The 24849-nt window shown below is 42.4% G+C and overlaps 1 protein-coding gene across 6 annotated transcripts in view; it reads right to left on the bottom strand.

Moving 5' to 3' along the window:
- MFN1 (mitofusin 1) overlaps positions 1-24469 on the bottom strand; it is a 38754-nt gene extending 14285 nt beyond the window's left edge. The window contains exons 1-9 of one of the 6 annotated variants that reach the window (XM_020980731.2): positions 24334-24469; positions 17694-17814; positions 14372-14507; positions 9432-9594; positions 8380-8504; positions 7075-7183; positions 6062-6169; positions 5273-5426; positions 5099-5166 (exon numbers count right to left, since the gene is read on the bottom strand). In XM_020980731.2, the coding sequence (XP_020836390.1) occupies positions 5099-5166; positions 5273-5426; positions 6062-6169; positions 7075-7183; positions 8380-8504; positions 9432-9594; positions 14372-14507; positions 17694-17808 (978 nt within the window). In that variant the 5' untranslated portion in view covers positions 17809-17814; positions 24334-24469. The other 5 variants (XM_020980729.2, XM_020980728.2, XM_020980727.2 and 2 more) reach the window with 5 other exon arrangements.
- Between the last annotated feature and the right edge of the window lie 380 nt (positions 24470-24849).

The following is a 24849-nucleotide window of genomic DNA, read 5'->3' as shown; positions in this document are numbered from 1 at the left end:
GGTTTTGAGGCCAGGTCTCTCCCTATACACTGTCTCTGGCTGGGTAAAAATGACACTCTTATTTCTTTGTCTTAAAGCCCTCTCTTTCAACCACACTTGTTGAGGGGGGCAGAGCCACGATGGCAGAGTAAAAGCAGTGACTTGCTTGAGCTCTCCCCCAAACCCTTCTAACCACGCTTGTTGCCTGGTATTACAATGTGGTAAATAACTCTGTGACTACACTCGTCACTCTTCATTATTTTTAAAACTATGACCATATTCCCTTAGACCAAACATTCCTAACCCTCTTTAGTTTACCCTCCCTCTGTACCTGGCTGTCTTGTCTACGAGTACATATGTAACAAGCACTGCTCAACCGGAGCACGCGGAGGTGTGGCGTGAAGGGTTCTCAGAACTGAAAACTGCAAATCAGGCTGACTAGTGAACGGGTCAGTGATGAGCTCTCAGCTAACAGTCATTGTCCCCTGTCAGTGCCTGATCCCACTCTAAATCAAGCTGAAGCTTCACTCCTACTTTGCTATCAAAGCCTCTGCTCTCATGTCATCTTGGGAAGCCTGACCGTGTGGCGTGGGACAGCCTATCATTATTCTTAACAGGATCGGGTGTCCAACACCAGAGGTGTCAAACTTAAATAGAAATGGGGCCACTAAACATGGCTAAGGATGCCTGAGGGCCACATAGTGTCTTAGAAAACCATTATGTTATGTTCATATTACCTGTGTTTTACTGGATTTTTATTAATCTTGTTAAATACTTTTCAATTAATTTTAATCTAGATCAAGCTGCACTGGGGAGTTGTCTGTGTTTGATGCCTCTGTCCTAAACAACTGCACGTTTTTACTTCTTTAAAACTGGCAGCAGTGGGTGTATTAGTTTATGACATCAACATTAAAAATCAGACCAGCTAATTTTGGGGGGGTTGCCTAGGCAATGGGGTTAAGCAACTTGCCCAGGTTAGTGAGTGTTATATGTCTGAGGCCAGATGTCAGTCCAGGTCCTCCTGAATCCAAGGCCAATGCTCTACCCACTGAGCCACCTAGCTGCCCCTGACCAGCTAATGTTTAATCGGTTGTCAACTACCTCCTATGGATACACCTCCCGAGTTAAAATTACCTTGAAATTATATGACGAAAGCAGAAAAGACAAATTTTAGAAAGAGAACAAAAACAAAAAGAATGATTAAAAGGCAGGCAGTGCTCCTCGATGAAGTAGATCTAGGTTTCAGCCATGAAGATTCAGTTTTATAAGAAACAACACAATTTAAGAGCTAGACTGGGTAGAAAAGAAGAGCTCCAAAAGCTAGTGATACAAATAGAGACAGATTAAGTTTAAAAAAAAACATAAGACCAAGAATAGGAGAAGACAAATTTCTCTGTAACAAAAGTGTCATTTGATTGTTTTTTGTAAAGTAATTTTAAAGACAAATGAAATCATCTCTTCGTACTACATTTCAAACACAAAACCCTTAATTAAATTTATCAAAAACAGCATTTTCAATCCATTCAGTAGTGGTTCTTTACACTCTGATTCACGTGCTTTTCTGTACAATCTTTGCAAAAGATAAAACTTTCCACTCACCCTTTATGTATCCACTAAAACAAAATACGATACAAGAAGATACTTTTTGTTGAGGCTAAAGGCAGCAATTTAGCAAATTACCCACTGATTCTGGTATAGTCGTGTTCTTGGCCTAAAAGCCACGATTTTTAGGAGCCCCTAGCACTTCAAAGAGTCTCAGAAAAGAATAAGCAGACCAACTACTTATGTCCAAGCTCACTGCTTCCTTAGCTCCCTAAGCCCACATAGATGCCTCAACATATGGAGCAGTCATTGAGCTCTCCCAGGCAGTAGAAAGTAGCACCCCACCCCACACAGTGACATGCCTGGATTTTGACCTTCCAAAGGAGAAGGGATTTCACATTTCAGAAAGCATATTGGCAAAGGTCAAATAGTACTTCATTTCTATGTGAGACAGAGAGATAAGTTGAATAACCTCAATTAAATCCTACTTGACTACAAAGAGCCAAAAATGCCTTTTAAAGTAGTGACTGGGAAGAGCAGTCCACCAAGTGGGCCAGAGTTACAGTATAAGCTGCAAGGAAGTTGGTTTCAAGCAACAAAAGGAACATTCAGATTTCAAACTTGTATTTAAATCATGATTATCTGCCCTAAATGTTTACTAGATATAATTATAAAATTACCAACAGAAGTATAATCAAAGTCCCCAAACAGAATTGGGTTGAGGAGAAAACAGAATAGAATAACATCAAGGGTATTTTCCTTCCTAATATTCAACTCACTCCAATTAGGACCAAACTAGTTCCTAAGAAAAGTCAATCAGCATGTTTTAAGACATCCATTCCCTTCTATGTTAGCTATTTTGTGGTATTCATCATACCACATGATGAATCTTATGGACTCTCCCTCCACCTTCTCCATAAATCATTTACAGAAAAGCTAGATGTGTTCATGGGGATGGGCCACTAAAGACACTTTGTACTGTTCACATAAGTCAATGGCAAAAAACCCCAAAATTAATATATTTGAGCTGTTCATTTTGCAGCAATAATTCCAAGCATTTCTGAAGTACAAAAAAAAAAAATTGTTAAGGACATGATTAAATGCTTAAGTTGTTTTCTGGCCACACAGTTTACCTTGAAAGCTGTTACCTAAGATTAAAAAAAAAAAACCAACAAAATGGAACAACCAACCTAATGTTGTATTGTTTCCTTCTAATTAATTGGCCTTATTTGATTGTTTTTAATGTATAAAAATATATATCTCCCCTATATTTGGGGTCTAGCCCTAAGCTGAGGAGGTCTGGTCCCAATCTGTCATGCAAATTAGCAGACGTCACTTAATAAACTGATTAATAATAATACTAAACTGAGGATTGAACCTTTGTTTCTTCAGTCATTTCATCTTTAACCTACCATAGTCTAACAACAAATACAGGAGGAAACATTTTGTACCTTTCATCCTTTTCCAATAGATATTTCTTTAATGCAGTTAATTGTCTGCATTATATATCACCTATATCCTGTTCCTGCATTAGGTCTCATTAGCTACAGTTACTGATGTTTCCCATATATCATTTTACATCTTTTAATGGCTGAAGTTTCTTAAAAGGTTTTCAATGTTCTAATGTATTTTGTTAGTGCAGCCAGTGCTAACAGAGTAAGCATTTCCTTTGATTGCACTGCTTTTCTGTATAGAAGTCTCAGAATAAAATTTAACTGAACTGATACTATACAGATACACTCTGTACATCTCCCTTGCTTACAAATTAAGAATCTCTGGATGTAAATGACTTTCTTTCTGATTTCCACAACCCAACGCATGTCGGCCTCTTCTCTGCAATACACAAACTTGGGATAGCAGCCTCCTCAAGAAGCCAGAAGACCTTAAGTGTCCTGCCAAGGCCTCAGATGCTATCTGTCAGAAACAGATTCCATTGTCTGGAACCCCAAGTTTTTGCGACTCTGAGGCCAGCTCTCTATCCACCATACCAAACTTCCTATCTCTAACTAATATATGGGGAGAAAAATCCTCACACACTCACAACAGCTCAGGGTTTGTCAGAAGACCACAAACAGATCAAAACCCCACATACGCATGGTCAGCCTAAGGTGGAGAGGTCAAATTCCATGGCTACAGCCTTGTAATAAGAGACACAGAGCAGACCCTTGCCCCTCAGCCTCTCTGTTCATCCTATCACATCTCTCAGTATTTGATGGCTGGCAGGAGAAACGAAGCAAGGACTAACCCTCTAGCCAAGAGGCCAATCAGAGCTCCTCAGGGAGGTCTCCACAGAGAGACCATCACAATTCCTAGCTTATCAGGGGCTATCCTAGCTCCCCACAGAGCACATATTGTAACGCTATACTGTGCAACTGTATTATAATCCCTCAGCAGCCAGAGTACAGAGAGGCGGGGCACAGAGGGCACCCCAACATAATGAGTTTAAAAAATCTCATTTCTGTAGGCCAAAATAGCATGTTCCAATAGAACCCAGGAGGGTTTTATGTTCTTGTGCTGCTGTAAAATTCTTGTTTTACCTCGTTTTCCTAGGTGCCTTCTTGTGCTCTCCAGATGCCTCTACTAGGTCTGGTCACAAAGATGCTAAACAGGGAAGTAAGGGTTATTCTTCCCTTTGACCCTCCCCTGCCTTTTGTAGTCTGCCCAACCATAGCTACTGGGCAAAAGGCAAGGTTTACACACTTGCAGAAGAAAAAAAGGGAATGGAAATGCTCAGAGTAGTCTTAGTAGCTTTGTGCAGGAAGCACATTCAAAATCTCCCTTTCATCTGCTCCACAAATAGCAACAAACAATATTTCTCTAGTCTAAAAACCCCTTCCAGACTTTCCAAAGTGTGTAAAAGGCCTCCTAGGGAGAGACGAAGGGCAGAGAACAACCCAGGACAAGGAGCAACTTTAGTCTTGTTAAAACCACTGCCTTGCCTGATGCTAGAAGGGACTGACCTGTGACCTTTCCCATGCAGAGGAAGTACCCTCTTTCTCCTTTGGAAGCCCTTTCAATCCTGGACGGGGGAAGGGGATGTGGGAAGGAATAGCCATTAGGTGCCTATCGCTCTATTTGGAGAAGTAGAGTGTTAACTTCAAAATGGACTTTCAACATACTGACATTTTCCTTGTTCAAGATTCCAGTTGTTACCTCAAATCATCTTAGGGGAGACAGATATGTCCAAGAGTATGGAAGAACGCTGGTTTAGACACTGTCCTCTTTAAGCTAGAAATGCCTGGATATTAGAATGTTAATAAAGACTGTTTGGCAGACTTGACCCTAAAATACAGAGTACAGTGTGAATGTTTTTTCTTCAACACAGATCAGGAATAAAACATAACACAAACTTTCTCTGAAGTATACAGAAAGAATAAAAGGTGCTCTTCTTGCATTCTCCACTGTCCAAACTTACAAGTTAACTAGGTCCCAGCTTCTTCCTCTCTTCTACCTGACCTCTCTGCGACACACAAAGACTGACTGACCAGGGTGTTGGAAAGAATTAATGGGAACAACAGCAAGGGTTTTGGATTATTTTACCACCTACCTAGAAGTTGGAAATCCAAACAAATCCTACCTCAAAAATTTGTTCAAAGTTCTGAAACTCCTGCAATCTTGTCTGAAATCCTTCAGCAAGGGCCCCACCTGTAATATTTAGGTAAAGATTCTGTCAAGATCTGCAATAAGCTCATGCTAATAGCTCACAGTTAATGGGGACCCCACCAAACTCTTCTTGGTCAGTGCTGCCTACCTCCCTCAGGCATCCCTTGTGCCTTTTGCTTCCGTGCACTGAGAACTTCCTTTGCTGAAACAAAGAAGATGCGATTCTGTGCCTCCGAGGAATCCACCACTTTGAGCTCCTCCACCAAGAACTTCAGGCAGCGCTCCATGTGCTGCCGCCGCACCTGCACAAAGTGAAAGCTTTGAAAAACACCTGATGACTTGGAGAAAGAAGGCCATATGAAAAAATGAGGGCGACTGAACATTGCCTGCTGGCTCCGTGACTGTTCCTCCAAAGAGGTTTAGAATATTTCCACTTAAAACCTCCGCCATCCGCTGTGGCCTTTCTCCAGAGTATCTCCTGTCCTTCAGGTCCATTTCACAAAGCCACCAAATTAGGTGAATTCACATTTTGGCATTTCCCTCACCTTAAGAGTCCCACGTGGAACAATCTTAGACTAAATCCTACTGGACAGCAGGTAGTGGTTTTGCTTCAACATAACTCATCAAGTCCAGGAAACTTTCCTCCCATGGCAGCTAGGTTTGCAAACTATATTATTTTAATAACTTCTTTAAAACCTCCAGAAGTAAGACTACTTAGAAAGAAAAGAAAAATATTTTCTAATCTTCTCATTCTGTATTTCTCTTTAAAGGGCTCATATTACAATCCAATCACACACACTTCATTTCATTCAACAGCAGTATTCACAGACCAAAGGCACAGCTTTTAAAATATTTGGCTCTATAGTTGATAAGATTTCCTGAGCTGATAATTCAATGCTTCTGTGATCACTTCAGAAAGCAAGGAAACATAACTCACATCTTCCATATATTCTGGTTCTGAGGCAGAGGCATCCCAACGGTTATTCAGAATAAAGATATTAGGCTTGGAGAGTCGCTCATTTACCTTGTGAAAAAAGTGTTTTTCCTAAAAAAGGCCAAAAAACACAGAACTCTCACTTTTTCAAATATATTTACATATTGTCAACTTACATTTAAAAGCTAAACTTTACTTACTGTGATGCAAACATTTTAGATCTTTCAGAAAAATCGAAACACCTACAGTAAAAGGATCAAATGATTTCACATGCATATTCTAATAAAATCAATTCATAAATGGGGAAATTAAGAACTGAATTTACACACTCTGAGAGAGATCCGAGGAACACCCTAAATGCCTTTATGCTGAATCCCATGAGTCCTAGAACTCTAATATCATCCTAGGTCTCTGTACCCATTTAGAAAGGAGTTGAAGAAGAGCAAGCTAAGGCAAGATGGAAAGACTGACACTGATTTTTGTCCATGAATTTAACAGTGGTTTGTTTATTCACTAACTTTTAATTAGACTTCTGTCTGATAAATTCCCCTCAAGACCAACCCCACCTAACTCAACACTACATCTGTGTCTCAACAAAAGATGACCCGAGTTAGCCTCAAACATTGTCGAACAACTGGGCAAAGGACTGGAGATCTCCTATGGTGGCTGCCCCAGCACATGCAAAACTGCCCTCGTGGTCAGAAAGCCTTCTCTGAAGACAAAGGCAACCTTTCTGTTCTGGTCCCTTCACCTTCTCTGTCTGCCAAAGACCAAACTGACTCCTCTGTCAGTCTCAAGTCACCACTGGTCATAAGAGGGCCAGGGATGAACAAAACTCCTGACGCCTTGGAAATTCTCCTACAGACAAGTCCTCATGGTATGAGAGCTACTAACTTCCACACAGCTGCCTAAAATAAGTCATTTGGGTTTTTTTCCCCTAACTCTACCACTTTTCAAAATTAACATTGGTAGAATGTTTCCCAACATTAAAAGAGAGGAATTTGCTCAAATCCTACCGTGTTCATTAATGTTGATTCTGAATTTGCTACCAAAACGAAGACATCAGCATCTAAACAAAATTTATCAATCCAGCTATCCAGCTCTGTAGTGACATCTGTGCCTGGACTATTGGGGTAAAATAAAAACGTGGTTATACAACAAAATACATTTGAGTGAAAATTCAAAGAACTAATTTTCAAAAACCCTTACACTATAAACTGAAGACATAAATGCTAAGTAAAAGTTAGTCTGTAGTTTCAATATGGTAAGTCATCCAAAACAATTTCCATAAAGACCTGGTTTCTAGTAATCAGCTCAAGGCCTAGAATTTAAATTACTTTCTTGCCTATAAAACTGAGATTTATTTCCTAGGTTGAAAACTTGCAATCTGTACAGTGTTTGTTCTACTTATCATCAGGCTCCATCACTGACAACTCAAGATGGTTTCCAAAATACCATGGTCATTTGAAATTGAAAAAAATATTTAATACAAGTATAACAGCATTTCTATTACTAAGGACACTAAAAAAGTAATGCTGTGACTGATCTGGGCCTCTTTGGTGCAAGGTTCTAACCACGTTAGTTCTGTGAACTACTTCCTGAAAAATGATTCCTATTATACTAAGGGACATCTATAGTACAAAAACAAACAGTACAAAAACACTAGGTTTTGGTAGGACCAGTAAATTTTACAATTTTTTTTATGGCTAAGATTATTTAATACTAGTGTTATAGGGCACAATAATTTGATTTAGATTATTTTAAACACATTGTACAGTACAATTTAAAAAGGCTGATGCTTTGTAAAATGGAGAAAAATATGAAAGGGAATAATTAATAGACATCTAGACAAGCCATATAATTAATTTTTCAGCTACAGGTATTCAGTGAAAATTAGGTCGAAGAACAACTCAAAGCTGGCTAACATGAGTATAGCTCTATGGTTCAAAGATGAATCAGATTCAAATGCAGAGTTATGTAATATTTTCAACAAAATCCAAAGCAAGAGTGATAGAATTTGCAACTGCCTGAAATTGTTACAAGAGGAATGGACCTGAGAAAGGGAGGAAGAAAATTTGCAACTCAAAAATTTTTTTAAACGAATGTTAAAAAATGTCTTTACATTCAATTGGGAAAAAAATAAAATATTATTTAAAAAAGAAAAAGAGGGTTGGACCAACCAAGGCTACTAGCTCATTCGTGAAATAGGAAACCAAAAAACCCAGTACTTTATCCTTTCTACTTTCTAATTTATATAAACTTTTTCTCCATCCTAGATTAAATGATACTCTGTAAAAACACATTTTCACCCACAGTCTTACCTGTCTACTAAAACCAAGTCATCTCTCAATAGTGCACACTTTGCCTTAGGCCAAAATACATGTACAAGACAGCCAGCTTTCAGGTCCTTGTCCATATGAAGAGCATGGGCCAGCTGGTTCACAGTCTAAAAAGAAAACAAAAAGGCTCTGAGATCTTCAAGCGCTACAGAAATCAAGGTGAGCTCTTCCTTCTGCTATATCTCAAGTCAAGCTATGCTACTGAGTAGGATGCATTTTCCACTAAGGTAAAGAAGTCTGAGTTCTTTGTCTTCCTATTTATTTTTTACCCATTTTTCAGGGTTATTTCTTTGTCTAGAATGCAAAGTGTGTGTACCTGAACTTTACTCTTTAGAAATATTTAGATCTGGATGTAAAATGACAGATAATGTGGATAAAAACCATTTATTGACTCTGCACTAGCTATTTTGGAGTCAGGTTAACCCGAAGCCTTCCTGCCCCTGGCATTCACCCTGAGAATTCAGTAGAACTTTCAACATCTTAAAAAAATATTCTATGATGATATATTTGAGAAGGCAGAGATTGGCCGTAAATTTCCTCTCTGAGATTAAGTGTTGAGTATTATAACTTTAGGCTATATGTCAGAGTACTTTAGAGGGCCAGCCTTGGCATCAAGAAAACAAGGGTTCAATTCTACCTTCTGATACCTGATAGCTGTGAAAGCTCAGGCACTTCTCACGGCTCCAGGCACCAAACTGTCTCAGAGTAACAAAGTACCTGAGCAGTTGCTGGTCTGCTGTGAGGGAGAAGTTTGTACCTTTTCCTGATGAAAGGTCAGGACCAAAAGAAAAAACCAACAAAAAGGAGTTTAAATGGGTATATTTGTGTTGTTGCATTTATGCATAGGTTTCCTAGCACTGAAATGAAAAATCCTTAATTTGAGAAGAATTCAAAATATCAACTATCAATGATTACAAAGCTAAATAAACATTTCCACAGAAAACATCTTAGTCCCTGTCAACAATGCAGAAAGTAGAACAAAAAGCTGAAAATGCTTAACACTTCCCAACAAGTTCTTTGCTATCAATGCCCACCTTGACACTTTTCTTCTCATCGGATCCTTCTGTCATCAGATAGGCTTTATCCCCATCTGTTCCTTCTACGCTCAGGAAACAGTTTGTTGTGTGGCCAATGCCACTGGGAAGAACCTTGTCCCATAACATGGCATTGATGACGGAGCTCTTGCCACTACTTGTCCTGAATCGAGAGCATAAGAGGATGAGAAGCACAAAAATACTTGAAGAATAAAAACTCTTCCTCTGCAAAGGTATCTGGGCCCTGGGAGATTTCAGGACTCAAAATGACAAATTGTATGATCATGCCCAGGGTCTCAGAGGTAAGATCCCCTCTCCCTTCTTTTCATGCTTATCCCTCTAAATTTAAAAATATTAGTTTTGAAGTTTGGTGAGCTTGGAGGGGTAGGGGAGAGAAAGGGATGAAATCTAAAACATGAATATCAAATTATGCCTCTTTCATAAAGTTCCCTGACTAGTGAAACCGGGAGGAAAAAAAACATGAAACTGTTCACAGGATCCATTACAAATTTGTTACACGTTCTCAACTGAATGCTCACTGTGGCCAGGCAGCCCTTTGACATAGGGATTCACTCCCCCATTCCCCACAGAGGCTTTTCCACACCTTTCCTTTCCTCAAAACTCCAACGGCTCTCTTCCCTGAAAATTCTCAGCTGAGAACCCTGACTTATATTTTGTGGAAAAAATGGCGACCATTTACCTGTGGCTCCCTCATCTCAGATCACTCAGACTTCTCCGAACACTCTCTCAGCCTTCGCCATCTCTTACAAAGCGGCAGACCTTCTCCTCGCCACGGCAAACCTACCGATACGCACACTTGATCTTGTGCCACTCTGTCTTCTTTGGCGGACTGTTCTATCAGCCTCACACTCTCAATAATCTTAATCTATCCCAATCTACTTGCTACTTTCCTGCTGCCCCAAAATACTCCCAAGACCCCCGTCCTCAAAAAAGGCTTCACAGAATCTACCTCCCTAGCTATTATCCTATGTCTCTCCTGTTTCCAATGGTTATCTCCACTTTCCTCTCACTCTCTTCTCTACATACAGTATTGCCTTTGCTGATCTCATCAACTCCCATGGTTTGAATTATAGTCTTCATGCAAATCATTTTCAAATTTCTTTACCCAGACCTCAACTTTCTCCTGTGCTCCATTCTCACGTTTCTGTTTACAGGACATCTCAAACTCAACCTGCCCTAACTGAATGCATTCTTTCTCCTCAAACCCTCCTCTCCTCCTAACTTGAGGTACCACCACTCTTTCAAGTCACCCAGGCTCAGAAACCTAGGTGTTCTTACTTCCACTCCCGCCTCCTCATCCAATCTTTGGCCAAGTCGTATTGATTCTACCTTCACAATATCGCATGATCAGCACTCTTTTCTCCTGATACTGCCACCACATTAGGGCAATGCATAGAGCACCAGCCCTGGAGTCAGGAGGATCTGAGTTTACATCTGGCTTTAGACACTTGATAGCTGTGTGACCCCTGGCAAGTCACTTAACCCCCAACTGCCTCAAAAAAAAAAAAAAAGAATGCTGATATTGCCCCCCCCCACCTAGTGCAGGCCCTCACTCCTGGACTTTCTAGTTGGTCTCCCTGTTTCACATCTCTCCCCACTCCAGCCCATCCTCCCTTTGCTCTCAAATGGATGTTCCATAAGCTCAGGTCTATCCACATCAATCCATACCCAATACATCCAAAACAAAATCCTGTTTGACTTGTAAAGCTCTTCGTAACCTGGATGCTTCCTACCTTTCCAGTTGTCTCCCCTATTATTCTCCTCTACACTCTCTGCCATCCAGTGACACTGGTCTCTTGGCTGTTCTCTGCATAAGACACTCCTCCTAACTGTGTCTTTTTACTGGCTATCCCCTGTACTTGGAATGCCTGTCCTCCTTCCCTCTGTCTCCTGACCTCCCTCAAGTGGCAGCTAAACAACCACTTTCTATATGAAGCCTTTCTCAGTCCTTCTGAAAAGTAGCGCCTTCCCACAAGACGACCTCAAATTGATCCTGACTAGGACCTGTTTGCATGTGATTGTGTGCGTGGCGTCTCTCCCATAAGACTGTGAGCTCCCTGAGAGCAGGGGCTGTCTTTTGCCTTTCTTTGAAACCCCAGCCCTTAGCATAAGGCCTGTTGCTTAATAAATACTTGCAGACTTCACTCAGCTGCTAGTCAGAAGGCAGGTGCCTCCTATCCAATCTGTGGACAAGCCTTGTCAATTCAACCTCCACAACAGATCCCACATCTAATTACTTCTCTTCACTCACAAGGCCACCACCCTAGTTCAGGCCCTCACTCCCTCTCACTGGAATATTACAAAGCCCTTCATGAGTAGGCTTCAGCTCACCTTTCCTGGCTTATCAGCCACCTACCTTGCCCACCACATGATATAAACTCCTTGAGGGAAAGGACGATTTTGTCCTTGTATTGAAAGCACACAGCACAATGGCTGGCACATGGTAGACACTCAATGTCTGCTGAATGTCTTTACTCCCACAAACTCTTGGCCAGGTAAGAAACTCCTAAGAATGACCCGAACCAGATTAAACCATAATTGGGAAATATTTAACAAAAATAAAAATAGAATAAAATCTAGATAATACATGTTTAAACTCAGTCACTATGCAGCCTGAAAGTTTGAGTTGGTCCCCCCACCCTCCCCACCCCATTGTCCTGGTGTTAAGACATCCCTAACTGCTTTTCAAGCCACAAGAGACCCACTCGCACATCAGCTCTAACACAGCCGTGTGACCCTAGGCAGGCTCTTCCCCTCTATCTCTGAACTTCAGTTTCCTGTCTGCAAAGTGATGAAGCTGAAGCAGATGACTGCTAAGGTTAGCTTCATTTCTGATCCTGTTCACATCTAGGACAAGGAAAGGGGGCCAGCTCCCCACCTGGCTACAACCAACAGTGAACTTTACTCTTGGCCTCCTGCCTCAGGCAGCAAGGAGCTAGACCTCAGAAACAGGATGAGTGAAGGGTGCTCCATCCCCTTCTTCTGCTGGCCAAGCGACACCATGCCCCCAGCGACTTCCTTCTCTAATATACCCCAGGTATGTGAGAAGAGACAGGAGGAGAGTATAAAAAAAAATAAAAATAAATGTTTGCTGAACTGAATAGCCAGATTGGTAGTTATGAGAGACAGATCAGGATTTGAGGGCAAAGATCAAGTCAGTTTTAGACATACAGAGCAGGAGGGACATCCAGAGAGGAAAAAGTGAATCTAGAGTTTGGGAAGAGGATGAGACTAAAAATATAAATTTGGGAATCACGTATTTGGAGATCATAACTGAAGCTGTAAGAATGGATGAGGTTATCAAAGGGAAGTGCGCATTAAGAGAAGATGAGGAAAGAGAAGCAGGACAGCGTTGTGTCTCAGGAGCGCCAGAAAGAGCATCTAGAAGGAAGGGTGCAGGCACTACTTACAAATGTGACCAAGACATCAGGGAGGAATTAAAAAAAAACTTTAAAAAGAACTATTAAATTTGGTAATGAGGATGTAACTAGTGACCCCTGAAAAAACTTTCAGTAGAGTTGTGGAGACAGAAACCATGATACAATGGACTGAGTGGAGTGACTGGTTGGGAACAAGTTTTCTAAGAAGTGTGGTGGTAAAGAGCAAGAGAAAGATGATAAAAGTTGGAATGGGATTGAAGAGTCAAGGGAAGCATTTTTCAGGACTGGGGAAGACCTGAGGATTGTATGTAGGCAGAAGGGAAGGAGCTGATAGGAAGATCCTGGAGGAGGTAAGATGGTAGGATCAAGAGCACAGGAAGAAGGATTAGCTTTAGCAGGGAGCAGTATTACCCCTTCCTCATTTAAAAAAAAAAGAGAAAGAGTGGTAATAATGAGCTCTAAAAAGTAGGGGGAAGGGGCAGCTAGGTGGGGCAGTAGATAGAACACTGGTCCTGGAGTCAGGAGGAGCTGAGTTCAAATCTGGCTTCAGACATATAACATTCACTAGCTGTGTGACTCTGGGCAAGTCACTTAACCCCAATCACCTCACCAAAAAAAAAATTAAAAAAATAAAAAATAAAAAGGGGAAGGAGATTAAAGTCTGTGGTAAGTTGAAGACAAGACAGGAGGCTTGAAAAGGGAAAAGATCTAGATGAGTGAAACAGACTAGGCCCACTAGGTACCATAACACACCAGGTACTCAGCATCACATTCTTAAGTACAGTGTGGCACAGTGGAAAGACCAAAGATTAGAAGTCAAAATATGTAGGCTCAGATTTTGTCTCTATCATTTCCTAGCTATGTGACTCAAAGTGAGCCATCTTCCTGAGCCACACTGTTTTCATCAGTAAAACAGGTCTAAGAAAATGCCTGCTCTGCCTAACTTAACATTCTGGACACAGCTCTCTACTAGGCATATCTCCTTGTTATGGCATACAGTTGACTAAGTTAATCAACATTTTCTCTGGGCTATGATGACTTGAGTCTCCTCACTCCCATACTTTCCACTCCAACAATGTAATACCTTAAAATACTAGCATCATACTGTGCCAGATACTTCCTAATGAACACAGAAAAAAAAATTACCTGCACACATCACGACTCCTAAATTCTTCCCATCTCAAAGCTAAGAGCAATTTCTGCTTTCATGTCTTTAAAAGATAAAAAATAATCCTTCTTCACATATATTTTGTATTTCATGCTGAAGAATTAGGTCCAAATGTGCTCACTGGCCCTAACCAAACAAGTTTCACTTACACAAAAGTTAGCCTTAAGAAATTATTTACATTTTTATGGAAAGGCATTCCAATATTATAATCCAAATTATCTACTAAATGCTTAAATGCTCTGAAAATAATTCATTTTTCAAAAGAAAAATGAATGTTATTTGACTTGCCAAAGTTGAAAATTTCAATAAAGGAAATGGATTCTTGTTTATTTTTAAAACTACACAACACTTACTAGGAAAAATATAATTACCTGCCAAAAAATGCCACTTTCATGTGTCTCCGGGCCAGCACCTCACCAATGACTGATAGTTTATTTTTATAGCCCTGTATTTCTGCCAGATCATCCTCAGTGGCTATCCGTTCAAGTTCTGGATTCTTATATGTTGCTATGAAATTAAGAAGGTATTAGTATGCAGAATAAGACATACTGCATTCTAGATTAATAATACAATAGACAGGGTTTTACATAGTAATTATAGCCCTGATATTTCACCTCACACCCTGCAAACTGGAAAAGATGACAAAGATAGGAACGGTCAGTGCTGAAGGGGTGTGAAGACAGGCACACTAGTATATTGCTGGTGGAGCTATGAATCAATACAGCTACTCTGAAAAGCAATGTGGAATTAGGCAAATAAAATGTCTAAAATATCTACACTTTTTGATCCAGAGATTCCATCACAAGGTTTACACCCTAAGGAGGCCTTTGATAAAAATAAAGGCCACACCACACACAAAAAATATTTATAGCCAAGCTTTTTGTGATAGAAAGAACTGGAAACAAAATTGATGCCCATGAGTTGGCAAATGGCTGAAAAAAACAAACAAACAAATCCCCGGTACATGAATGTAATGGAACATGACTGTGCTGTACAAAATGGTGAATGTAACAAATACAGAGAAGCTTGGAAAGATCCACATGAAATGATGAAGAATGAAATAAGCCAAGTCTAGAAAACAATATACACAATGACTAGAATTTGGGAAGATCAATGTAAACAAAAACATACACATACCCACAATCAAAAATAAATGTGGCAAAATTCTAAAGAAGTATGGCTCCAGAGAACAGCTGAAGAGACCCAGCCCCATTCCCACTTCTGCAGAGGGAGAAGGTACATTAAGAGTTGTACCCTACATATGATTGATCAGTTCTGCTGACATTTCCTCTTACACTATTTGTTATATGGGATGGCTCTCTGGGAAGGAGAAGAGGAGAGATATTAGGGGAAACTGTGATGAAAAAAAAATACATCAATAAAAATTTATTTTAAAAAAAGCTTCTAAAAATGTGTTTGTACTTATATTTGTTGTTGTTTGGTCATTTTTTGGTCATGTGACTCTTCCTGACCCCATTTGGGATTTTCTTGGCAAAATGTACCTCTTCTCCATGTCATTTTACAGATGAGGAAACTGAGGCAAACAGGGTGAAGTGACTTGCCTAGGGTCACACAGCTAGTGAGTGTTTGAGGCCTGATTTGAACTCAGAAAGATGAATCTTCCTGACTCTAGGTCCAGCACTTTATGCACTATGGCACCAACTAACTGCCCTGTACTTATATTTACTTTAACTCAGATAATTAGCAAGATACTTGTAAAGTAATGAGACTTCAAATGTATAGAGTATGCTGAGCTCTTATATTTGGAAATATGACCATCTAAGGAATGGGATATATTTGCCAATAGCCAGATGGGTCATGCTTAAGTATATTTCAAAGTCTTAGGGGCAGCTAGATGTCTCAGTGGATGGAGCACCTGCCCTGAAGTCAGGAGGACCTGAGTTCCAATATGGCCTCTCAGACACCTGAGACCTACTAGCTATGTGACCCTGGGCAAGTCACTTAACCCTGATTGCCTCACCAAAAAAGAAAAAAAAAAGGAGCAAAGTCTTCCAAGCAAATTTCTGAAGACCTCACAAGAATCTTTAGAGTTTGGTTTCTAAGTCTTTGCCTTAAATCAAAGGCAATCTGCTATTAATGCCTACATTACTATTAGCCCTTTTATCTAAGTGGGCTGAATGACCTACAATAAGTTCTCATTTTTCACATGACATATATTGGGCAACTGGGCATTTACCCAGGATAGCCAGCCAAGTTCCAGATATGGGAGGCCATACCATCCTCCACTTAGCTATATAAATAATGAATCCAATGGTAAAAACTGGCTGGGTTTCAATTTAGTGAGGGTGATTGTTTCCACCTATTTTCTTGGGGTTTTTCCCCTCTAGCTTCCTAATTTCTTTCTTCCTTCCTTCCTTCCTTTCTTTTTTTTGGCTCCATTTTCTTAGCTTTACACTTACCTCTTTTACAAGAAGCCATTAGGTGCTAGCAGCCAAGATTTTTTCCCCAACTGGAAATAATGGTTTTTTAAAGCCAACACCATTTAGGATTCTTCTATCCCTGTGGTGGTTCATGACACCATCGATAGCCTGGAAGCTCCTATCCCATGCACTGGCTATCTTGGGATTATGGAGCCCCTATCTATTCAAAAAAATCTCCCTGATGTCCCTGAGAAATCCCAGCACTGCCAAAGACTCAGAAATAGCTGGGGTGGGAAGGTTCTTCATTCTTTAGGGATCACAGATGCACAATTGTGTGTCATGTCATGTTATGTTATACTCCATGTTGTTTTGCAACCCTGACTTCCTTAATTTCTAATAGAACAATTAAAAAAAACCCTTTTAATTGTCCCCCCTCTTCAAGTTTCATTCACAAAGTAATTAGTGATCTGGAAAATATCCAAATAGGGGCCAAGCTAATTTTGCCTTTTTTACCATTAAGCAAAAAATATAAAGTAATTCACTGGAGAAAAGTGTTACTTCTGATTTCTTTTCATTATAATATCTAAAATGACATATATTTACATATATATGTGTATATATCGTTCCATACCTATATATAAAATATATATGCATGTATATAAAATCAGAACACACTATTAACTCTGAGGCAAGCCAGAAGACCATTTACAATGAACCTGTTACACATTTCACTTTAGTGTCAATTTCATAATCAAACCTCGAAGGAATGGGGACCTATTGAACGATTTCCTCTGCTAAGATCTGGAACATCTTTCTAGAGGATTCAGAAACTTGTTTTTGAATCTTGACTCCAACAAAAAATAATGGTGTGACCCTGCAAAAGTTATTTGGCTTCTCATAGCCTCAATTTCATTATTTATAAAACAGGATCATAAGAGGCACAACCTTTTTAACTTGAAATTAAAAGGTTAAAGTTAGAAGGGACCTTTATAGGCCACATCTTCCTCCATTTCACAGATAAGGAAACTGAAGCCCAGAATCGGTTCAATGACATGTCTCTATAAATACCAAGTTTCTTCTGCTTCAAAAATGTAATCCTCAAACTCCTTCAGCAAAACATATTTGCTCCTCCAAATATAGCTTAAAACAATGCAAACTTGAAAAACAAAAATTTTTTATATTTAGATTTATATTAAGTTAGGGAGATGAACAAAATTTTCTGGAAGCTTGGAAATATAATTCACATACATACGGATCTTTATAAAAATGCTTCTAACATAATGCTACACAAAGCAACTTTGTAACAACTAACCTTCAACAAAACTCGTGCCCTCGGTGACGTACTCCAGTAACTGGTCAAAGATGGCGGTAATGGTCTTTTTAGCCAACACAAAGTGCTTCAGTGGAGAAGGGGTTGTTTCTGCCATTTTTAACTGTGAAAACGATAGATATTTTCCAAGATGGCTAAGGGAAAGGCAAGCACAAAGACTTCAGTATAGCTTAATGAAGCTACTGAAACATGGAAAATCTTTTTTTTGCTGGCGTGGAAATGTACCCACCACATTGCTAGTCCCTGGGGATACAAAGTCAAAACCAAACAGGAGCTTCCATTCTAATGAAGACATCTATAGTTACATACCAAACAGATAAAAAGGTAATCTAGAGAGAAAGCAGGACAGGGCAGGAAAGGCTTCTTTTAAAAGAGGCTTAGTTTCGATTCCACAGCGTGGCCAGCCACAGTCCCATGTGCCAAACCCTGCGCTAACACTTGGGGATACAAAGAAAGAAAGAAAATAGTCCCTGCTCTTAAGGAGCTCCCAACCTAACGGGGAAAGACAACATGCAAACAACTGTGTGCAAACAAGTTATATACAGGACAAACTGGATGTAGTCTCAGAGGATAGTGCTAACATTACAGGGAAATCAGAAAAGACTTCTTAGAGAAGATTTTAGCTTTAACCTGAAGGAAGTCAGGGAAGCCAAGAGGCAGAAATGCCTATGGAGAGAATGACAGGAATGGAGGAAAGCAGCTGAGAAGGAATGGAGAAGCCTGATGTACCGGGCCTTCTATCTCTACTTCCCTCGGCCATCACACCAACTTCCATGGATTCAATTATCACCTCTATACAGATGATCCTCAGGTCTATCTGTCCTCCCCTAAACTGTCTCCAGACTTACAGCCTCCAGTCTCCAACTGCCTATTGGACATATTGACCTAGATAGCTGATAGACATCTTAAACTCAACATGTCCAAAAGTGAACTCATCTTCCCTCTAAACTTCCAAACTTCCCTATTCCTGTTAAGGTCATAAAATACACATACACACACACACATACACACTCAAAAATCCATATCTCATCCCCATTCTCCTCCCCCCTCCCTTTCCCCCTGTCTCTCTGTTGACAAGGACTGTCAATTGCACCTTGATAACATCTCTCACACACCTGCCCTTCCCTCTTCTGACACCGCCACCACCCTGGTGCTAGACCTCAACACACCAGGCCTCCAACAGCCACCACGAGTCTCTCCCCACAGCAGGCCATTTTGCACTCAGCTGTCAGACTCATTTGCCTAAAATGCTGTCTTACTATATCATTTCCCAGCTCCAACTCAATAAACTCCAGTGACTCAGTGTCACCTCCAGGATCAAATCTAAAATTCGGTTTGACATTCAAAGCCCTTCACAGTCTGGCCCAGATACCGAGGACACACTGACACGAGTCTCCTTGCTGTTATTTGAACAAGACACTCCACCTCCAGTTTTGCTGCTGTTGTTCAGTTGTTTCAATCACGTCTGACTCCTAAGTCAGCCCACGTACAAAACCGCACGTGGAGTGGTTTGCCATTTCCTTGACCCGCTCATTTTACACATGAAGAAACCGAGGCAAAGAGGGTTAAGTGTCTTGCCCAGGGTCACACACCATATCCAGTCTTAGGAGACTTTCATTGCCTGCTCTCCTTGAGTGGAATTCCCTCGTTCCCCACCTTTATCTCCTAGATTCTCGGGCCACCTGAGTCCTAGTTAAAATCGCACCTACAGGAAGCCTTTCCCAATCTCTCCTAAGGTCACTGCCATCCCTCTGCTGATTATGTCCCATATATCCTGAATAGAACTTGTTTGTACACAGTTGTTTGCATGTTGTCTCCCCATTAGATTGTAAATTCCTTGAGAGCTGGGGCTGTCTTTTACCTTTCTTTTATTCCCAGCACTCACAGTACTTAGCACATAGCAGATGCTTAATAAATGTTTACTGACTGAGTGGAAGAGGTCAAAAGCCAGACTGTAGGGAGTTAAGGAGATGGTGAGAAGAAAGGAAAAGGAGGTCCCAACTGAAGGTAGCTTTCTACAGGAAGGAATCCATAGGTAGAGGTGAGGGAGCATTCCAGGCATGGGGCACAGCCAGAGCAAATGTATGAGATGGCAGCTGAAGTGTCAGGTGTGAAGAACAGAGAAAAGGCCAGTTTGGCTGAACCACTGGGTAATGTACATTAAAAAAAAAAAGGCTAGAAAGGTAAGATGAGGTCAGGCTACAAAAACCTTTAAATGCCAACCAGAGGACTTTATGCTTGATTTCCTCCCCTTTGGGGCTTCTAAGTCAATAGTCTTTGCCACCATGCCCAAGCTGCTTTCTCACCCAGGAAGATCCTTTCCCCTGGCCAGCCACTTTCTCCCATTATCAAGTTCCTTCTCTGGCCTCGTTTGGGGGAATTCTCTGGATTTAGTGACCATGTCCTCGCCCCCATATCTTCCTTCTACTCCTTTCTTAGCTCCCTTGTATGTGTTCTTCCCCCCCCATTGGATTGTAATATCCTTGAGGACAGTATTGGGTCTTTCTTTTTGCCTGTATTTGCATCACAAGGACTTAATACAGCCTCTGGCACAAAGTGCTAAATAAATGCTTTCGGACAGCTTGCCTGATTCTACGGAATAGGGAACCACTGGAGCTTACTGAAGTTCCAAGTAATAAAGGGAAATTTTAGTGCAAAAGTGAATTGCAAAACAAGAGATTTGCCTATGATGTTCAAGGTTTCATTTCAGGTATTTGATTTATAATAAATATGAAGGACCATCTCTACAGACCCCATCTTGAGCTGGTTGACAAATGAGACCTTGCACTACGTTAGAGCTCCACAGTGCCTGCTTCTGTACTTCAATACAAATGAAGGCCTGGCATTTCATCAGAGTGAGTGGGTGGGTTCTCTCTCCCAAGCCTCTCCCAACCTGGTTCAACTTGCTCTGGGACCAACCCACAATGCATCTGGAACCTTTCCACCTTTGATAGGAGGAACCGCAGAAGCTTCCATTCTGCTGGGCTAGCCTCTGAGAACACAGCACCCAATAGATGCCATTAAATAAAACCCCGGTGGCCTGCCAGTCCAACCCTCTCCTTTTAAAAATGAGAAAACTTAGTCCCAGGGAAGTTCAATGACTTGCCCGTGGCCACACAGCAAGTATTTGTAAGTGACTGGATCTGAACCCACATATTCTGATTACAAAGCCCGTGCTCTTTGCCCTCTACAAAAGCAGATCCTAGAGTAGTACTGGAATGAAAAATAGCCAGTTTCTTTCAATTAAGACACCATGGTATATCGAGTAGGTGGAAGCAGGGCCGGCCTGCCATCCTGGCTCTGCTCATGCCTGCATTGTGAGGGGCAAGTACCCCCCCACCTCTCTAGATCTCACTCTCTTCAGCCCCAACAAGGGGCCAGACTTGATCACCGTTTTCCAGGGTCAAACCATACCGTAAACTAGTAAAACAAAAAATTCATCCTCACAGAGGATTCTGAAGTGACTGGGTAGGGGAAGAGAAAGAGGAGGGAGAAGGTAGCTAGAAGACAAGGAAAAAGGGGTTTTTTTTTAGTTTATAAGTTTAACAAGACCTTTTGGTGGTAGAAATTTTAGGCAGATGCCAACTAGGCTGGACAATATTTAAGGTCCCTTTCTGGCTCCATGATTTTATTCTCTCCTTAAACTATGGAGGCTTCAAGAGAACATTTCCCTAATTTTTTCAGGGTATCAGGAAATCTGTGTCAAAATTTACAAAAATTTAACTGAAATTAGGGCAGACAAAAAGTTCTCTATTTTTTTTTTAACAGAATCACTTTCCAATGCTATTAATTTCTCTCCTAATGGAACTAATGGGGGAAAAGTTGTCAAGGTCTTTTTTTAAAGACTACACTTGTTTTTAGACAGAAGTTTTGGAGAAAACTGGGGAGTTATTTTTGTCGTTGGCTCTAATTCTCACATAAGTTTTCTACTATAGTCCTTTGGCAGAGAGATAAGAATCCATTTAACTATATAGTCACTAGATGAGACTTTAACTCAGTAAACAATAACTTATTCACAAAGTTTCTGAAAGGGGATGGGCCTGCCTGGAAAGTCTTACTTCTAAGTCCTGGAAGCAACACAAGAAGGCAAACGGCATCCATTTTTGCTACAAAAAAACCCCCCAAAAAACCAAGGACAGTCAGGGCAAAAATGTAGTGAGGTTTAGAGCCAAGTCATTAACTGCTTCAGGGAATGTAAAAAGACTCTCTTGGCTTCTTCCCATGGAAAAGTCACCAAGGGCAAATCACTACCACTCAGTCTAATTCTGGGCAGCAGAGCTCGGCTAGAGTGGAATAAAAGCATTAACCACAGACACAGATAAAGTTCGAACTGGACAGTCCTTCACAATTCCTTCAACAAAGAGATGAGGTTCTGGAGGACATAGCACTACCCCCAAGTGATTATAGAATTACTATAGGAGAAATTTCTTCCCCAACTAACATGCATTTTTATTAAGACCCCTGAATAAGCAAGGAATACAAAGGGAAAAGCAGTCCTGCCCTCATGAAACTTACATTTTTCTGAGGGAATGGAGAAAGAGGAAGAGAAGGCGTAAACAGATAAACGTATTCATATTTATTTAAGGAGAGAGTATCACTAACCCCATGGGATCAGGGAAAGGCTTCCCATAGAAGGTAACACAAGAGCTAAACCTAGGCAAGGAAGGAGAGAATTACAAGTGCTGTAGAGGACCATGGAACAGATTCTCAGAACTAGAAAAACATTTCAGATTTAGAACTGGAATCTAAGAGATCAATAAGTCTAAAGTTTAGAGTCTAAAGTTTAAAAGGGTTTATTAAACTCCTCTATGGATAAGAAAAAGACAAGGAGGTTAAGGACCCTGCCAAGAGTCATTCAGGTGGTAAAGCATTAGAGCATTAGAGTAAGTATTTAAATCAATTAACAAATATTTGTAAAGAGCATAGCTAAGTCAGGAGGACCTAAATTAAATTTCTGTCTCCCAACACACTTAACTAGCTGTGTGACCTAGTGAGTTATTTAACCTGTCTCCTATTCCTCATCTGTAAAATGAGTATAATAGCCCCAACTTCCCAAGGTTTTTTTCGAGGGTAGAATGAGACAACATGTAGAGGGAGCTACAAAAAAAAAAATTACAGGGGGCAGCTAGGTGGTGCAGTGGATAGACCACTGGCCCTGATGTCAGAAGGTCAAATCCGACCTCAGACCAAACACTTGACACCTACTAGCTGTGTGACCCCTGGGCTGGTCATTTAACCTCAACTGCCTAAAAAAAAAATTATAAATCACGGTTATAACGATCATTATTAAGTACCTGCTAGCCCCAGTAAGGAGGCATCTAGATGACTCCGTGGATAGAGCACTTGGCCTGCAGTCAGGAAGACCTTAAGTTCAAACCTGACCTCAGATACTGACTAGATGTATGACCCTGGACAAGTCACTCAATCTTGTTTTGCCTTAATCCACTACCGAAGGGCATGGCCTACCACTCCTGCATCTTTTCCAAGAAAACAGCATGCGGGGTCAGGAATAACCCTCTGTTCCATACCCTCACAGGGAACGATAACTCTACGTACCCCACGATCCTAGGCTGGAAGATGAGAATGAACATTTCTAGAGTACCTACTGTGTGCCAGGTACTGTGCACAAAATTCGGATGCCTCCTGCCCGTCCCTGCCTGAGGCGAAGCTGGATTCGAACCCCAGCTCTGCCACCCGATACCTGTGGGAGCTTGGGCAAGCCCCTTCGGCTCCCCGGGCCTCCCGGGACCGGACCATGACCTCGAACGCCTCCTGCAGCTCCCAGTCTAGGATCCGACGATTCCGCCTCCCGCCCCCGGTGGGGGCTCATCCAGCCAGCCGAGCCCAGGTGCTGCCGGGCCCGGGAAAGGTCCCCGGCCGGCGCAGGCCCAACGGCCGGCCCGAGGCGCCCGCCCTGCGCCCCCCAGCCAAGTACCAAGCCCGCGGGCCTCGCCCCGGCACTCGCCCCTCCCCCCTCCCCCCCCCGGGACCGCGGCGGGGGGGCCGCCGGCAAAGGGGCGGCCCGGGGCCCCGTCACAGAGCGCCTGCGGCCGGAACAAGGGATCGGAGACGACGGACGGTGGTGGGGCCTGACCTGCGGCGGCTCGCCCGGTCCTACTCGTAAACCGGTAACCGCAGAGGCGCTGCCCCGCGGGTCCCAATAAGCCTCATCTTCCCGCGGCCGGGAGAAATCGAGGCCCGACCAAGGGGCGGGGCGAGGGAGGAGGCCTCTGTCGATGAAGGGCGGGGCGAAGGCCGGAAGGGGCCGGGCGGCTTCCGGGCCCAGTCGTCCCGGCCTGGGTTCTAGCTGGCTCCTGCGCCGGAAGTGCGCGGCCTTCCGGGTGTCATGTTTGCTGAGGGCGGAAAAAGGGCAGCGTCTCCTCGGGCAGTTGAGCCCGGACTCGCTGCCAGGTAACCCTGACGGTGGGCGGTCCTGTCGACATGCTCCCTGTTGGCCCGAGACCGGAGCTAGCGAGCGCAGGGACCGAGTCACCAGGCGACTCGGGGGCGGAGTTAGAGGGGACCTCGGCGGCCACCCAAAGAGATTACTGTTTACCCAACCCTGCTCCGAGCTTCACGTGGCCGCTCGGATCCCTCCAGAGTTGGGGAACTTACTACCTACAGAAGCGCCCGCTCTTCTGATTGCTAGAACGCTTCACTTTCCCCGGGTCTTCTCCTTGAACGAGCCTGATGCCTCCTGCACGTGACAGCCCTTCCAATTAAGCGAGCGCCCAGGCCGGAGGCTGACCTTGAGCAGCTCGCTCGACCTCCGAGTTTCCTCCTCTGTAACAGGAAGGGGTTGGGCCTCTTGGGTCCCTTCCAGCCCCAAACCTGTGATCTCGGGAACAGTCCCAGCCCTTCGGAAGCGTCTGCTGGGGGAGGGGAGCGGAGAAAGCGTGTGTGCCAATAAGAGAACATGCTGGGACATCCCACCTCTGCTAGAGTCCCGGTGGGGAGGGGGAGGGAGGGACCAGGGAAGGCCCCTCCCTGGAGGAGGGGGCGTGAGGCTGAGCCTTGCCCGGAGGTCATGGCCATGGCCCCAGGGATTGAACCCACTGAGCTGAGAGTAGACCCTTGGAGGGGGAGGAGTTCCATAGCCTTCCCAGACAGATGTAAAAATGACTGATTACAGGCATAA

This window comes from Phascolarctos cinereus, unplaced genomic scaffold (assembly GCF_003287225.1).
Source record: "Phascolarctos cinereus isolate Bilbo 61053 unplaced genomic scaffold, phaCin_HiC Scaffold_7;HRSCAF=346, whole genome shotgun sequence".
NCBI classification, from domain to species: domain Eukaryota; kingdom Metazoa; phylum Chordata; class Mammalia; order Diprotodontia; family Phascolarctidae; genus Phascolarctos; species Phascolarctos cinereus.
The sequence above is the reverse complement of the archived record's forward strand: the minus strand, read 5'-3'. Positions and strand labels throughout refer to the sequence as shown.